At 35.9% G+C, this 18,130-nt stretch overlaps 1 protein-coding gene across 2 annotated transcripts in view; it reads left to right on the top strand.

The window, feature by feature from the left end:
* Positions 1–18,130, top strand: part of LOC106470694 (charged multivesicular body protein 7-like) — a 49,297-nt gene that overhangs the window by 1,077 nt on the left and 30,090 nt on the right. For both annotated transcript variants that reach the window (XM_013931257.2, XM_013931256.2), the window contains exons 2-5: positions 1,829–2,147; positions 4,534–4,714; positions 12,564–12,761; positions 14,753–14,823. In XM_013931257.2, coding sequence (XP_013786711.1) covers positions 1,873–2,147; positions 4,534–4,714; positions 12,564–12,761; positions 14,753–14,823 — 725 coding nt within the window. In that variant the 5' untranslated portion in view covers positions 1,829–1,872. The remainder of the gene's footprint in view (positions 1–1,828; positions 2,148–4,533; positions 4,715–12,563; positions 12,762–14,752; positions 14,824–18,130) is intronic.

An 18,130-nucleotide genomic window follows, 5' to 3' on the forward strand; every position in this document is an offset into this window, starting at 1 on the left:
AAAAAAAAAAAAAAAAAAACAAAACCCAAAATTTAAAAACCCCCCTCCCCCCCCCCCCCCCAGCTGAAAAAAAAAAGTTTCATGTTAAACATAAAGTCATCAGTCAGAAAGCCATGAAACATAAACCTTAGATTATTTGCTCTATAAGAAAAAAGAATTGTATTCAGGATAACAGTTCTACAAGCAGACAGAGATGATATTACAGTAATAATTGATGGAAAAAAATAAATCACCAAGCTTTAAACTTTGTGAAGTTGAAGATGGTCAATCAAGGGTAACTTAATGTAACATAACATACAAACAAGCCTTTCAGTGGCATCCTATCACATTTATTCATCCTTGGAAAAGTAAACGTTACTGACCAGTGGTAACTCATTTTATAAGCCAGTTATCCTACTAGAAATATAAAACATGGGTGTGATTTCTTAGCCAATTTTTTGTGTCGTATTTCATCAAAAACATTTAAAAAATACAATCTGAGTTCATAAGTCTGCACTGTTTTCATCATCCTGATAACAAACTTGTAGCATACTCGAGAATAGTTAACATATTAATAAGACAAGATTTCTGTTTGGTGAATCCATGTTGGCTTTCTTTTATGATATCATGTTTCAGTAAATTATTTTGTAAACTTTTTTCATCAGTCTCTGTAATGTTTTCCACTGCAGGACTTAGACACAGTAGCTTATAATTTCTTGAGCAACTGTTATCACCCCTTTTAAGAATAAAAGTAACATTAGCAACTTGCCAATGATCAGGCACCTATTGACCTATTAGAAATGAAAGAAAGACAGGCTCACATATTTTAATTTTGACTTCCTTTAAAACCTCATGAAAAAAGTTATGTTACTTACTATCAGAGGATTAATATCTATGTGATTCAGGTTAATTCCTGTATTTCCCTTAGACTACTCGGGGTTTGGATTATTGCTAACATCTTTTGTGAAGCAGAAGAAAATATCTAACAGCTCAGCCATCACATGAACAAAATACCTTGACATCAGTATTTTTAACATTTGTGTACCTGTAACATACTTAAAATAATTTTTGCTGTTTTAACATTATCATTATGTTTCTCATATGCACTGTTTAATTTCCTAATTTATTTTTTGACCAAACCCTTAGAATTCTATAAACCTTTCTTGCCTGGTAATTTATATATTGAACTTAGAGTATTTACCCTTGAATTTTCCTTTATGGTTTTTGTAAGGTAATTAGTTTTGACATGCCCCTTGTTATTCTTTTCCTCTTTTCAGGAACATGCCTATCTTGAACTACAAGTAATTTATTTTTAAAAGTTCCTGAAACTGTGTAATGTTACCTTTAATTATCACGAGTCACTAAAAATAGGTTTTGTCTGACACCCTTCTGAAAATGAGAACTGATTATTTTTATATTTCAACATGTTGCAAAATATTAAATGTAATTATGTCAACTATCACTTTAGTGGATAGATCAGTTGCTTTTTTTAATAAGGAGTGTGTAATCGAACCCGAGGCTTTAACCCCACATACAGCCATACATTATGTTTTCTCTGACGACATCAGTAGCTTAACAACCATCACATAGGATGTAAACTAATTAGTATCTTGTAATGATCAAAAAATGTAATTAGACTTAGGAGATAATCAAACTTCATTTTGTAATTTTGCTTTTATCAGTTATTTTGTGATACTTGATTTTTATAAGTGAAAAAACAATTTGATAAAAGTAGCTAGAGTCTGAATTTTGTGCTACCGTAAAATAAAAGTGCAAAATGCTTATAAATTAGTTTCATGGTTATATATATCTTCATTTATTAATATCACTATGTCTGCCTTGTTCTTAGACACATCAAGTGGAATCATTTTTACTCTGAGACACTTCTGTATCATGGAATCATCTCAAGAGAATTACAACATTGAGGAATTGTTACCATCTTGCTGGGAGGATGACGTGCGGATGAACTTGTTGTTTTCTTCATTTAGAAATAAGGAAGTCAACCCCAAGGGATGGACAGACAAAATGATGTTTTGGACATCACTAATTTTAAAATGGAATAAATTATCAAAAAGTGCTACATTCTCTCTGCACAAATTAAATATGGTATTCCAGAGAAATGGTCAAATCCCCCAGTGTTTGGACATAGTATTAGAAGAAATGAAGAGGTTTGTTCACTTTTTTATTTTTCACATTTTCTTATCTTTTCATAGTGAAAACAAAAAAAGATGAGGTGATAGTCCATTTTTTCAAACAACAACAAAACAAAACTGTCTAACCTAAATATATAAAATTTAATTTTCATAGAATTATCCAACAAACCCATTTTAATGAATTAAAACTACCAACATACACCACTTCATTTGGCTATTCATACTATAACTTAATAATTCTTAACAAGCCAACATTTTCAAATAACCAGCCTGGACCTGGGTTTTCCATGATCCAAACTTACTTGTCCTAATACTTAAAATTTCATCTCCAAACTTCCACCATTCCAATAGACTTCCCATGAGTGGTTTATCTAAGCTGTAATGGTTTTAAACACCTAAATTCTGTATGACCTAGTGAAAATAAGTTCAGATTTTTGAGTCTCTATGTGTAGAATAATTCAGAACTTTGATCTACTTGAAGCATATTAGAATTTATGATAATTAGGGAACATGTATGAGGGCGTACCCAAGATTTGTATAATGTGATGAAAATCCTCCTTACTCGGATTTATGTAAATTGATCTTGTAAACCATTTGCTACTTTCACCACATCCAAACATTCAGCAGAAAGCAGAGGTATGTATGTTTTGGAAGTTATCATTTTCGAAATCTGAAAAAGTTTTTCCAAACATACTTATCTTCGCTGACATTCTCCCTTTCATCCTCCCCACTAAGAGCCGGTGTTAGTGACCGGGATGGGGTAAGTCTAAAAACAAGTGACTATCTTGTTGACATATAGTTCTTATGTATCCATACCTGCATAGAGGGTGTGTGACGACCGGTGTAAAGTTTTGCAGATTAGATATTGCCAAAGGCAGTCGAGTGGGGCATAAAGATTGGAGCAAGCAAACACGATGGTTAGAAGGCAAAGAAGAAGATCGAGAAATAACTATAAGTGTCAGCAGAAATAAGTATGTATGGAAATACATTTTCAGATTAGGAAAATGATAACTCTTCATTTTCTCCACCATAACACTAACTGTAGCTATTGTCATCAATGTATATATATATAGTGTAATGAAATGTTTAAAATAAGAAATGGAAATATGTGCATATCTTTTAACCATTCATCAAATAATCGTAGAATATTTTCTTTGGGTTATATACACATCTTTAAATTTTCACTTATAGTTTATTTTTAATGTTTTATATATTTTTCTTCCCTATTCTTTATTGGTGAAAAATTATTATGAAACACATCAACTAGTGTAGGCAGGCAATACAATGGTATTATTCTCGGAGATATTTTAGCCTCTGGCAACATTTGTTTCATCTCACTTATTAACATAAGCCTCGCAGAACGAAGCAAAGTTTGAGTTATACTAAAAAAATTACTAAACCTTTCAAATATGAATCTTAAAACATAAGTAATACATAATTAACTATAACATAAAAATAAAACCTAAATATAATTTAACTGTCTATCAAACTAATATGTCTAAGGTGATGAAAAAAATAACTAAGTGCAAGGAGATGATGTCTCTCCAATAAAGCTGTTTTGGTGTGATGAGCTTGAGAATGAATAATGCATAATTCATAGTCATTATGTGTCAATTTAGTAACTTTAGTGATTTAAATAGCTGTACTTCATCATATATCCTGACAGGATGCTTATCAATTTCACCTATTTATTCTCCAATAAATATCTATATAACACAATCATTTATATCTCAAAAATTTTGAGAAAGAACACAAGAAAAAACAGTGTGACAAAAAAACATTTGGCCCCTCAGCATTAGCCTTAGGAATCAGTCAAAATCAGTTTTTCAACTATTTCTACTATTACGTTTTGAGCCCTTTGATAAATGTCATATTAACTAGAGTATAATATGAAATGGGTAAAACTTAAAGTACACATGTTCACTGTTGTGAGTGAGTTTAGAAATTGCTAAGCAAATAAATGTTTCATGACTTTGTATGGTGAGAGGAGGAAAGAATATATAATTCAATTGTAAGATTTTGTGTATGGAACTTACGTGTGTTTACACTTAATTCTCTGCATTTGGAATATACTATTAGCTGGTGTCGATAGATGGGATATTTGTCAGTGTATATTAAAGCAGGTTTTATACTAATTAATCTTATCTTTATTATTTATAGTCAAGAGAAGATATGTTTTGTAAATGAACTGATGCTGTTGTTGTGAAAAAGAAGTATCCAATATTTATACATTAATGCATGGGTATTTACTTATACTTAAAACTTAACTTACCTTTTCTTAAAAGATAGAATATTTGTCAGTTGTACAAAACCAAGAATTTCAGTTCTTAACCTGTTTTTACTAAATGATGAAACAAAGTGTGGATTGACATTTTGCACTGTCTGCTTTGTAATCTTTCAGACAAGGACAGATTCAGTCACTTGATAATTTCATTTTTGAAAACCAGAGGAAAACATGGTTGAATCGGGGAGCAGATCTGCTGATTAGGAAACCCATTCGATGGGGACTTAATTTACTTTTATCAACTGTTAGGTGGAGTGACCCTCCAAATGAAATATTTGTGAATGTCATGTTTTTAAAGGTAGGAGTTAACCCTTTATGTCTGGTGGACATTTCTGGTTTCAAGTGCACTTGCATATCATATTTGAAAGTAAAAAATAATATAATTTTATTTCAGTAATATTTTAGAATTGATAAGTTAACATTATATAACGTTTATTTTCTATATTTCACAAAAACTAAAATAAGATAGGTTCAAGCTTTCATTACTGCATATTTTGATTTCTTTGAAATTTCTCATATCATCCCAAAATATAGGTTCATATTTTGAAGAAATTGTCATTCCTTTGAAATATAGTGATCCATGTGGTGTTTCTGAAATAATTTTCCTTCACTGGCACTTGGTTTATTAATAAAAGAGACTCTAGTCTATGTATATCAGTTTAGAGTAGGTCTAAATAGCGGTTTTCAGCAATAATTTTTGTTTTCAGAAATGTTACCTCTCTGCACCACTAAAGTACCCTTATTGACTTAGCGGTAAGTCTGAAGGCTTATAACACCAGAAACTAGGTTTTAATACCCATGTTGGACACAGAAAAGTTAACCCGTTCGGGTAGCTTCATGATTAGCAATAAAAAAGTCACCATTACAAGCTATTACCTCATACACAGTGGCATAAAATTTTCTGCACATGCCAAGAACTTTAAACAAACTACTACCACTGTATGTACTATGTCAGCCTATGGTGTAATCATCATTAGAATATAACCCTACACCAATATGAGGACACCATATATTTCATGCTTAGTCGTAATCCCCATGATCACAGGCTTTTTGCACCTGTTAAAGATTTATTGCTGTTTTTTTTTTTTTATTCCTTGACATTTTTTTTTATTATGAGAATGAAAGATACAAATTTATGATAAGATACCTAACCCCCCTCTCACACAATGGCTATTCTTGTTCAGTGCTGCCTTCTATATGCAGAATTTGTTCACATGCCAATAGCCTTGGAACGCCCACCTACCCCACATTCAAACTAGTTCACTGCATCTTTACATTTGAATTATCATGCAACAACCACTTGTCAATAACAGTGCAACACACCCTCCTGATGCACATTTCTCTTTCTATTCAATTACACCTAACCATCACTCCTCGTTAGGCAGTTGGGGAGTTCAGACGTAGTATAATTTTGTGCAAATTTATGTGATTCTTTCTTTTATGAAGTAATACTTACAAGTTTCTACAGTTCTTTGGTAACTATAGTTCATTATCCAGTTACCTTGTTTTGTTTTTCAAACCTTATTTCTTGGATTCCCAACTCGTTCACAGTCAAATGTGACTTCCAAATTTTGTGTCGCAACTTCTGCTACTGTAACTACTACTTCAAATGTTGTGACACAGGCTTCATGTATGAGGGTCTTTGCTTTTGTTCATCAGTAGATTGAACTTCACATGGGTTAAACCTCTTCTCCCGACCCTGACCTGGTGCTTACGGTGCCAGTGGAACCTGTTCATGATGACTAGGATTTTGACAAGCCCATGCCTCTCCTGGGGAATCAGCCAGGCCCCATCAGCCTTCTTGGAATTGATTTTTCAGGTATTTCACCTTCTATCTGTATTCCCAGTAATTATGTTCTACCTTTTAACTGTTACATGGTGCCACATCATCTGAGTACCTTGTTTATCCTCCCCCAGATATCGGGGTCCATGCTGATAATTTTCTGTCTCAATTGAGGGTAGGGCCTGCATGCCCAGACCCCCCCCAGGCTTCAGATGATTCTGACTTGTCTACCATTAAGCTGATTTTCCTTTTATGGACTCTCAGCAGCTTGAGTTTCTTCTGCCTGTGTGTAGGACTGAGTTCTATGTGCTTCTCCCAGGCCCAGTTTCCTGTTTTTGTCTTAATCTTACTTCTCTCTTTTCTGAGACTATCCACAGTTCCTCTGAGGGATTTCTGAAGGACATGATTGTCCTCTTCTGCCCTATCCTTTCATACCTGACTTTTTTACTGATGGGTTTTCCTGGGTTGGAACATTCTCTTGTTGCAGGTGCACCTGCCATTCACATATTTACCCAACCTGCAAGTAGCCCCTTTTTTTGCATGGATCTGTTTTTAGAGATATCCCTGACCCTTTGGAGTCGCATATGGGGTCTTTGAGATGAGACTCTTTGGTTGCTTGTTTGTCTCAACCTGCTCCCATTCCAGCTTCCAATCTTTGCTTGGTCCCTCCTCCTTACATCCTTGGGTGAGGCATTTTGTTCACTTTCATACCTATCACTGCTAACAGTTCCAGTGACTATCCTGTGGGTATTGGCCCACTTGGAGCTTGTTTGTCTAGTTTTATCCACTTGTTGCTGGAATTCACTCCTTACTCATGGGTGATCCAGATATTCTCAGAAGGACTTTTTCTCCTCTTTCTTTCCATGCCTCCCTATTCTCCCAATCTAGTGTCCTTCTCATTTCTTTGGGATCTCACATTTGCCAGTGTCTTTCCAAGGCAGTTGAGTCTCTACTATCACAACATGAAGTAGAGCCTGTTAATTGTCCTTCTCCAGGCTTTTTGTCACCTAGATTGGGCTTGCCTCAGTATCTTATGCCTTTTGTCTGGTGGTTAAGGTTTTGCCCCCCTTCTGCACACACACACACACGGTCTGTGCTTCCACCACCATGGACAATTGGTTTCTGTTAACTCCTCATTACCCTCCCACCTTCCATCCTGGATGATCACCATTGTTAGTTGGGCAGAGACAACACTATGATGAAAGTGCTACTTCCTCCTCTTCATCTGGATTTGTTCATTTTCATCAATTCTTCTCTCTGGGGTTGTGGGAGTGGGTTGACGATCAGGAAGGCTTCAGGACAGTAGCCTCCAAACAAACACTCTTTTCATATCAACATCTTGGAACTTATGACAGTATGTTGTGTTTTGGATCTTTCCTTTCCTATGTTCTGAACAAATTGTTTATGATCCATTCTGACAACTCCAATGTTGTCTCATTTATCAGTCATCTAGGGGCATCCATTCTTGTTTGCTTTGTTCTTGGACACTATAACTCATTTATTGCATCCACACACTTCATATACATCTTTTGGTATGTCATGTTCCAAGTACCTTCAACTTTGTGGCAGAATGTCTTTCCTGATTGTTCAAGTTTACCCCAAGGAGTGGTCACTCAACCCTCAGAATTTCCTCACCTGAATGCTCTTACCACTTGCTTCAATGCCAAGTTACTATCTTTTGGTCTCTAGTTCCTCATCCCCAAGCCTTGGCTATGGATGCTCTCAGTTAAGATTAGACCAACTGGTGCTTATATGCCTATCCCCCAATCCAACTCCTTCTCAAGTTGATTTTGATCATCCAATCCACTCCATGTCAGATCCTTTAGGTTGCTCCTTTCTGGCTGCCCCAACCCTGGTTTCCGTTTCTTCAACTCCAAACAACTCCTGTATTACCTCTTCCTCTGAGACCATTGCTCCTTCATCTTGCCTTTCACACAGTACATCTCATGTGGCATTTCTCTGGTCCCTTGTGAGGAGATCTGGTTTATCCATGTGTGTAACATCCTTTGTTGTCTCATTCTATTTGTCCTTTTTCCCTCACTCTTTATCAATGGAAGTGGAAGGTCTTCTGCCATAGGGTTTCTCCTTCTCTGCCCGCTGTTCCTCTTCTAGCAGATTTCCTCATCTGGCTGTGTGATTATGGTGTTTCTGTTTCATTCATTGCGGGTTATTGTGCAGCCTTGTCCAGTATCTTCCATTTTTCCAGGTACCATTGTGTGTTTTCTTCTCCTACCATTTTTTCTGTTATTGCACTCCTTCCAAATTAGTCGACCTCCCCATTGAGTGGTCCTTCTAGACTAGGATGTCTCTATCATTCTCCATTTCCTCCGTTTGTTTGATCCTCTGGCCTCCTGTTACATGTATCATCTATTCCTTCAGACTTATTTCCTTCACCTCCTCGCCTGTGGTCGTCATCAGTCTAAGATCTTTACCATCAAAAGTTTCATGTACTGTTTTCCATTACACACATGTTCTCCTTTCTCAGGGTCAATCATTCCTGTCCAAAACTTTGGTGGCTCACGAGGGCAGTTCTTCGTTTCTGCTGATTTCCCTTCCCTCCATTTCCCACCTCTATTGCTGGTCATATCTGGATAGACTTCTAAATCCTGTTTGTGTTCTTTGTTGTTATATTGCCAGCACGGCTTCCTTCCGTGATTCCTGATCCAGTGAATGAAGTTTCCCTTTCATCAGCTTATCAGTCTGGCATATTACTCCCTGTCTCCTTTTTCCAGACATCTTTTCTATGTTGTCCTATGGAAGAGGTTCTTTGATCAGGCATGTGGACTACCCTTCATATGTTTATCTCCCACTCTCTTCATTGGGTGGCTGTTTCTTCATCATCTAGGTACTGTCTTCTATCTGTCGTCATACTTCAAAAATCAATTTGAATGTGACTCACAAAGTTTGTTGCTTTTCCCCCTCTTTTATTTCAGAGGCATGTCCTTCTTAGGTCATGGATCCTGCTTAGTGGAATGCTGCTTATCTATACATTACAAAATTATGCATTATACAGCCAACCGTAAGTCATACAGGGGTATATTATCAACTGCCTAGTGACTCAGTTGTTCTACTTCTATGCAGTGGGTCCTGGAGGTTGTTATTACACAGATCTAGCTCAATTTGCCCCAGGCATGGTTACTCTGGGAATAGACCAGTTATCCATGTGCTCCAGCTTCTGTGTGGCCCTATCCAGAGGATGATATTGGTCCCTCTGGTGATCCAGCTCTGTGAGGTTCTCCCAAAGGCCGATGTTTTTTGATTGGAAGTGAACTGCCACAATGATACATCCCATCATTTCAATGTTGGGTTCCCATATGCCTGGTGTTAGTTGTAATTTGTGCATATGTTCCCTGATTAGATGACCAGTAAGGAATTTTTTCCTTCCATTTTATTCAACTTAAGGTGAAGATGGTGTGGACCTCCCTCCTACCAAGGATTAGAAGATGTATACCCAATGCCATCTGGTTTTGGACTTGAGTTGACCTTCCAAGTATGGTCTGTTGTTCCCTAGCCATTCTACATCAAGGGGCACATCCATTTTAGCTTTCCGCACCATTTGATCTGTGGCTGGGGACCCTACATTCCTTCGTTTCCTAGACTATGATTTCGGAGATTTCAGTGAGATGTGGTGTCGGACCACCCCAAATATTTTCTCTCATTTTTTTGGATATGCTCCTCACAATTTCCACTCATTTATGTGACACTTACTACCACACTGGTATACATAAGTATACATAAGTGGTGCAGTGTCTCAAGCGTGTTCTTCTTCCAGCGGGGTCTTGCACTCTATGGGTGTTCTTCAGATGCTTTCGAAGGGTGCTTATCTATATTCATCACACTGGTCCCTCCACTTTTCAATGTGGGATTTTTGCTATTATGTGAGAAGAAGTAAGGTCACGTATTGGAAGTTCTTATTTTCCTACACTGAAAATATATTTCCGATAAGTACTTACCTTTACTCACCTTTCGTCCCAATTACCAGTGCTTACTTTCTGCCTATTCTCAAAGTGATAGTTAGGTGGAATTAAGTAGAAGGAGTAACCTACATCAGGAGAGCGCCACACTCCTATTGGTAGAAGGTTGTTGTATGATAATTTACATGCAAAGATGCAGGGAACCAAGTTGATTGTGGGGGTTGGTGGGAGTTTCAAAGCTAGTGGCATGTGAACACTTTTTGCATATAGAGGGCAGCACTGAACAAGAAAACCTATTACGCGAGACGAGGTAACTACCCATCGGAAATATATTTTCATTGTAGGAAAATAATAACTTTCAACATTCCAGTTAGAAATTTGTTTTAGATTATTTTTTGTTCAGTGTTTTTCTTTTCATCAAATTTGTCAATTTGGGAAATGAGACCAATTATGTTATGTTTTTTGTTTTTTTATAGTACTATTTCTCATCATTTTAACCCAATATATGAGTTTTGTTGAGTACTTTTTCACGTCATCATGAGACCAGTCATCTAGGCCTATGTACCACTGATATTTCAGGCTTACCTTCATTTAAAAAAACAAGAAAATGAAATGATTTTTTTAAATATTGGAATTTAAACTTAGGATTACTACACAAATTTGGAAGTTTGAAAAAGTTTGGAAAAAAGCCAGACTGATTTATAGGGTTTGAAAGTGCTTGAAAATTCATACCTTCAGTATAAAAGTCTTGAAAAAGAATGTCTGTTCGTGAATCATTTAGATTGCAAGTTCATGTAATTATATTTCTGATATCTCTCAAGGCCTGACATTCCTTAACAGGAGTCACCTGCTAATGTAATAGCAACTGAAGATACTCTAAAAATCACTGATCATACCATTATTGTGAACCAGGTGATTGGTTCCTTTCTTATCTCGGATCCAGAAATCAACACTTACTTCATCTGAGCCTGCCACATCTTTCAATGAGTTTTACTTGTGTTGTTTCCATGCCTGCTTTTGCTTATAGTGCCCTCTTCCTGACAAGGATTAGGTATTCCCACCTTTATCTATCACTCTTTGGGTTACATAGGTATATGTCTTTTTGTTTTCTATTTCTCCAGTTGTTTTATGCTGTAGCTTGGGCTACCTCGTTGCCTTCAATCAATTTAGAATATTCTTTCTTCTTGAGATCTTTTTTCTCTTTTTCTTTCTGCCTCTCATTCTATTTAACTTTGTCTCTTACTCTCCTTCTTAGCTCTCTTTCCATGTTTTCTATTCTTTCAGCACCTTTACATCATGACCCTGTCAGTTTTATCGGGAAAATGTACATGTACACATTTTCTACCTTCTCCTCTCTTTCTTCTGTCGCATTCTGGTTGCCTTACTTTTTTTTTGTTGTTTCTGGGATATACTTGTTAGGTCACCTTACTTTCTGACAGTTGCCTTCCTCAGTATTCTTGCAGAGACATCTGTGTTGATTCTTCTCTCTTTATTTAAGGTTTATTGGGGGTGTTTTTTATGTTTTGGAATTCTGAGCAGATTCAGCTTATCAGGAGTCATCCCTAATTAGTTTCTTACCTTTTGTACCACGCTTAATTTCTCACTTTCTACATCCTTGTGTGGTTGTTCTCTCTCTCTCATGTTTATGGTCCACTTGTTGCTGTACTCTCCATCATTTCCATCTCTCTCTCTTTAGCACCACTTTAAATAGATAGAAGTAAATGGTTGTGTAAAGTCGGTAGGAATTGTGAAACCATGAAAACTATTACTAAGACTTACAAAAAAGACAGTAAAGTAAATAAGAAATTATGTAATAAGTAAGTTACATTTCTATAATAACAAGAGAAAGTATAATTAGAATAAGATTTTAATTTAAAAAGGAATAAACTGTTAACTAATTTTATTAGTTTTGAGCATTTTTAATATACTTAATTTATACATGGAATATATTATATGTTTGTGCATTTGAAATATGTGTATTTAATTTAGATTATTTATGTTTAGTTGAAAAACGATATTTGAATGTTTCTGTTATAGATTTTCAGTAAAATTTTATCCTGAAGAGTGACCTTTAAAGTTACAAAATGAGCTGAAACACTTAATAAAGGAGAGAAAAAATAGAATAGTCTGATATTCCAGTGTTTTGTTTTATATATATATATAATAAATCATTCAAATTAGCAATACAAATTGTATAAAATGAGATTTTGGAAATCCGATATATGTACATTTTACAGACTTTAATTATATCACTGATTTATATTTATAACTGTAAGGAATTAAAGAGGATGGAAAATGTAGAAGTTGAAAAACAAAGAATTAGAGTTCAATATTAATGAAAGATCCAAAAATACCTTTGATTTATGTATAGAATTAAAATAAGCTGTTTATAATTTCTTGTTTGTGTCAAGTTCAAGTTTAAATGTAACATAATTTTTTTTTAATTAAAGGATATGGCTGATCAAGTCCTTACTAGATGCCAGAATCAAATTGTTTCAGAATGGACAGATAGTATTCTGTCTGAAGAGGAGTTATGGCAGCAATGTAAAGACATTTGCCCTTTGATGGAGACATTTGAACTTGTAGTTATGATCTTAGACAAACAAAATCATCTCAGAATATTACAGCATTCTGAAAAAGAAGAAAAAGTACGTTTTGTTTAAGTATGTTTGTTCATCTAGATATATGTTATGGAAATCTAGAAAGAAGGAACAAGTTTGAATATTAGTGACATTATGTAAAATATGATCCTGTCATAATTAACCATTATTGAAGGTGCGTATTGGAGAAAGCTAAATATTATGAATTTATTAGGGACAGTGTTTATGATTGGTGAATAGCTACCTAGAATTATCAGTGACATTTATGCAAAAACACTATACTGGCTTAATTAACTTTTTTTTTTCCATTTTGCAGTAGGTATCACTTTAAATCACTGAGTTACATTCAAGATTTAATTAAACAACTTTACTATCAATGTCTGTCAATGAAATTAATGTTATAATATATGTTATAATTTTATATTGTCTAAGTTTGTCTATATAATTCCTTTGTTTGAAAAGAAACTTTTAAAAAAATACTTAAACTTCAGTTTTGTTGTCATGGGGCTCTCGAATTATGAAAAATCTCAACTTTTGCACTCTGTGTCTTGAATCAGATAACCCTCACTACTGTAGATGTATGACAAGACAATAAGTATGTTAACTTGCCCTATTGACACCTGTGTTCCAAAGAAATTTGGCTGAATTCAGTTGAAATTGGAGATGAATCTTTCAAACCTCTGACAGTTGCCTGCCTACCTTCTATACAAAGCCTTGAGATTTTCTTATTTCACACACAGCTAATTTTATGCTTTAATCCAACAATAATTATTTTGAAATCGTTGCTCAGTTGTTTCATCCGGTAGATGTAACTGCTGGTAGTATTGTTGGCTGATTTGTCCATGATAGCACTTACGGTTGTTTCTTACCTAAATATGTTATACTTGGAGAGACCATTAACCTTTCCATTATGGGTGGGGTGGAATCAACCCAGCTCGTAACCATGAAAGTAATTATAATATGGAAATTTAGAACTTTGTTATAAATACAATCTTCTTATGTTTATTGAAACTGCAAGAAAAGAACAAAAGGAAACAAGTAAAGAAAAAAATTTCAAAAAATGTAAGTAAATATAGGGATGGTTAATATCAATCTTTCAAAAACAATGCAAACAAGATAGTAGGGATGGTATTTGCATCATACCTACATAATAGCACAGGGAAGAATTAGCATATAGCAATATATATACAACTGTTCAATCACAGTTGAGTTTAATTTATCCTGTTTTTGTTTTTTGATATTCTACTACGCTGTGTGCTTGTGTTATTACATAGGAATGATGTTTTTAAAGGATTATTATTAGCCAGCCCTACTTTTACTTCCTTTTTTGAAAAGTTTTTATTTACTTTAGATAAACACATGTTTATGAGTTTTAAAATGACTGTGATATTGCTGATCTTCAGATGATTGCAATAAAGTCTTTAGTCACATGTAGGTAGAATATATGGTAGCATTTTTTACTATGCAGGGTGTGGTGTGGTGGTTAACATATCTTGACTCTGAATCCAAGAGTCCATGGTTTGTTGCCTGTTGTCACAAAAGTGTGCTTTCCAATTTGTGGTCATGAGGGCACTGTAAATTGGAAGGTCAAATTCCACTATTTGATCAAGCAGTAGTCTCCCAAGAGTTGGTGGCCGGTGCTGTTGATTGACTGCCTTCTCTCTAGTATAGCGTTTCAAAATTAATGACATTTTACACAGACAGTTATTGTGGAAGCAACCAACCATGATGTGGATTTGTGATACAATCAACATAAATGTAAATGAATTAAAGAATGTACAGAATGTTAAATAATAACTGATTAATTATACAAGTGAGTATTTGGTGAACTATTGTAGGTGAGTAGTAATCTTTTGCTTAGATTATATACGTAACCATTAACACTGTTAAATAAATGAAATGTATAACATGCAAAAATTCTCAATAGTACCAAATGATACCTTTTTTTTTCCTCTGATATTGGTGCTTTTATACTTTAAATGTAAATAAAGCTTGATAAAATGAAGATTATTTGTATGCTCTTTCTTGGATATTTTCAGATTATCAGATTTCAGAATAGAAAAACTAACTTATCATCACCACTTTCTGAACTTGAAGTTGGGATTTTGAAGTAAGTCTTCAATATTATTTTTAATGTTCTTTGTAAAAAATTGCAAATTTCCTTAATCCTGTAATGCTTTCTTGTGGTATTAATTTATAGTTATTGATTTTCCATTCTCAGTGAACTTCATGAATATGTAACAATTTTAAATTTAAATAAATAATTGTCTTTCCTGACCAGGGTTTGAATACAAGAGCTCAAAACTGGTACTCTACTAACTGAGCTATTTAGGGCCACAAGCCCCACTAGACAACTCCTGTCTTAATTGTTACAAGTACAGTTATAAAGTATTTGACAGGCTAACAAGTCATAAAAAAAATTTGGGGGGGGATGGGGATTCAGTTTTAGCAATGCAAGTATAAGATAAAAAGTATAGTAATATTTTAAAAAACACATCCCTGTCATATAAACAATGCTACTGAGTTTTAGTCTACCTAACTACTTATCTAACAAATTTTAAAGCAAGACAAGTTCCATTGCCTTTTAGATGAGGGTACATAGAAAATACAGAACAACATCCATGTGATGATAACCTGCAAAGATCTTGTAACTTGAAAAATAAGGGGTGATCTTATTGAAGTAGAAGAATATCCAAGGGATTGATAGGATAAAGGTCTTTGGTTTCTTTGTGCTGTATTCTATAGACAGTTGGACAAGAGTTCACAAATTTAACACTTGAAAAAAGACAAGCTAGACTTCATTTAAGACAGGCCTATCTTTATAACAGAAAATTAGCCTATATAATGAGTTGCCATTGGCAGTAGTGGAGAGCAGCACTTTAAAAACAAAGTTCAATAAAAGAGGAATTGATAATATCGTCAAGAATAAAAGGTGGGTCCCTTTTTGTCCATATGTTATTTTTTTAATTTAACTAGCTGAAACATTTGGAATAAAAGTCAGCTTAATATCTTTTGTATTCCGATACGATATCTTACCTCATCTCACAAAGAGCTTATCATGACTTACACTACCATCTATATGCACAAATGTTTGCTTGTCACTAGCCTTGATGGTCCCATTTACCCTCACGTGTATTCACATGAGACATCTGAATGCTATAATGTAAATGATTCTGCATCAAATCTCCACCAATAGGAGTGCAACATAACTCCTATTGTCAGTAGTGCCCTCTCTTCTGTGCAGTCCGAAAGTACTCCTTGATTGGCAGTCTAACTGCTAGGACGTGTTTTCGCTCATGTCTTCTGACTGAAATGTTTCTTAACTGATCAAGTTTCCTGTTGGTTATTAGGCTTTGTATAGTTTTTTCTTCATTTAAATCTTTAGACTTTTATCAGATTGAGAACAGAGCTGGAGAACAATTTTTTTATTTTCCTGGTTAATAACTTCACTGTTTATGCACTTGCAAGTCAGCATGGAATCTACCACAGCTACTGCCACTACTACAGCTGATTTACTTGCCACTTCAATGGTGTTTGAGCAAGCTTTATCTGCTCAGGAAGTGATGACGTGGGTTCATAGGGAATTAAATACTTTTATGCAGTCCTCACATACGAAGCAAGGGTTTGCTTGAACATGACAATGAAGATTTGAACAGCCTGTTCCCCCTCCTACTTATGCCTCACACCTGCATCTTGTTTCAAGACCTTCTTCCTCATTTCTTGAATTAATCAATCAGGTTTGTTATGTTTTATCTTTATGTCCCATTTCCTGTGATTCTACTCCTGCCCCACTCAGTGATGAGACCTTGGGTCAGTATTTAGTGTTTCCTCCCTTTCCCATTATTGGGATTCATGTGAGTAATTTTGGGGACGAGTTGTATCCTGGTGTCAGTATGCCTTGACCCCCATACTCTGGATGACCATGCTCTGGCGTGTCATTGCTCTGATTTTCCCTTTTTAGACTCGCATCATTTTGAGCTGCTTGTCCTCTGTGGGGATCTCACCCCCAAAACACTGGTTTTGTCTTCCCAGTCTCACTTTTCCTGTATTCATCTCACTGGCCCCCCTTTCCATTCCTTACCATCCTTACACCTATTGTTTGATGCTGTTCATTGCTCCTCCAAGGGGTTTTCAGTGGAGACTTGGAATCTCCTGTTTTCCACATTAGCCCGCTTCTCCTCTTCCACCTTGGCTTTGCGAACATGGTTGATCTGTTGTTTCTCTTTTTTCAGGCTCATTTGCCTGCCTCTTTGTGTGATTTGTGCATAACACTTTTTCTTCACCAGGAAGTTTTTTTTAGTGGCATTTCTGACTCTCTGGAGTCCAGGGCTGAGTCAGCACGATTGCATACCCCCATTTCCTCCTTGGCCTCCCATTTGTCCCAAACCCGTCATGTATCTGTTTGTGTCTCATTCTCTTCCTTCTTCTCCCTTGCCAGTTCCAGCCTCTCATATTCCTGAGGTTTGCTTTCAGTTATTGAGGCACTGTTTCTGGGGCTACCATTGTAGGTTTGGGACTTGTGAGGTCCAGGCTTCTCAGAATTGCCCACATTTGGAGGGACATTGCTAAGGACCCTTAAGTTCTCAAGGTGGTCTCAGGGGGTCTAGTCCTCCTTTTCAATTGTCCTCTCTTGTCTCTGCATCCCATTTCCTTCCTTTCTCCTAGGGATCCCATTGCTGGACAGCATCTTTCAGAGGTGGTTTGGGAAGGGTGCTACCAAATGGGGAGACCCTTCTTGTTTAGGTTTTAATTCCCATCTCTTTGTTATCTCCTAAAAGACAGGGGATGGGTGTTCTATCATCGATCTGCCAGCTCTGAACAGCTTCTTGGACCTCACTTGTTTCAACCTGGAGTCTTACCTTGCCATTCATTAGGTTTTCACTCCTAGTCTGTAGAAGATGAAGGTCTAGGTGTTGGATGTGTACCTACACATTACCATCTTTCCTGTATCCCGACATTATTTTTTATTTGTCCATCGGGGGGTGTTTCAGTTCTAGGCTTTTCTATTTGGACTTGCCCTCTACGTTTTTGTCAGGTGGCTTGGGCATTTGCCTGTCTTCTTCATTCCCAGGGCCTTCAATTCCACTTTTATGTAGATGACTGGCTACTTCTATCATCCTCACAGGCTAACTTTGTCCTTTATAATCAGTTTATCCTCAGAGAAGCAGCTCTGGTTGGTGATGGTGGAGAAGTCTTTCTGCATCCCCGCACAATACCTAGTTCATTATGGGGTGTTGTTCAATTCACTACACAGTTGTGCCCATTTTTCTTCCCTTCAGGTGAGGGTTATGGAGCTTCTAGTTCATAGCCTGTCCTCTTGTCCTTCTCCATTACAAGAGAGATTCTCTCTATTTGGGGATGTGGGCTTCTCTGGAAGCCTTCATACCTCTTGGTCATACCAACATGTGTTGACTTAG

This window comes from Limulus polyphemus, unplaced genomic scaffold (genome assembly GCF_000517525.1).
Source record: "Limulus polyphemus unplaced genomic scaffold, Limulus_polyphemus-2.1.2 Scaffold4164, whole genome shotgun sequence".
In the NCBI taxonomy this organism is placed as follows: Eukaryota; Metazoa; Arthropoda; class Merostomata; order Xiphosura; family Limulidae; genus Limulus; species Limulus polyphemus.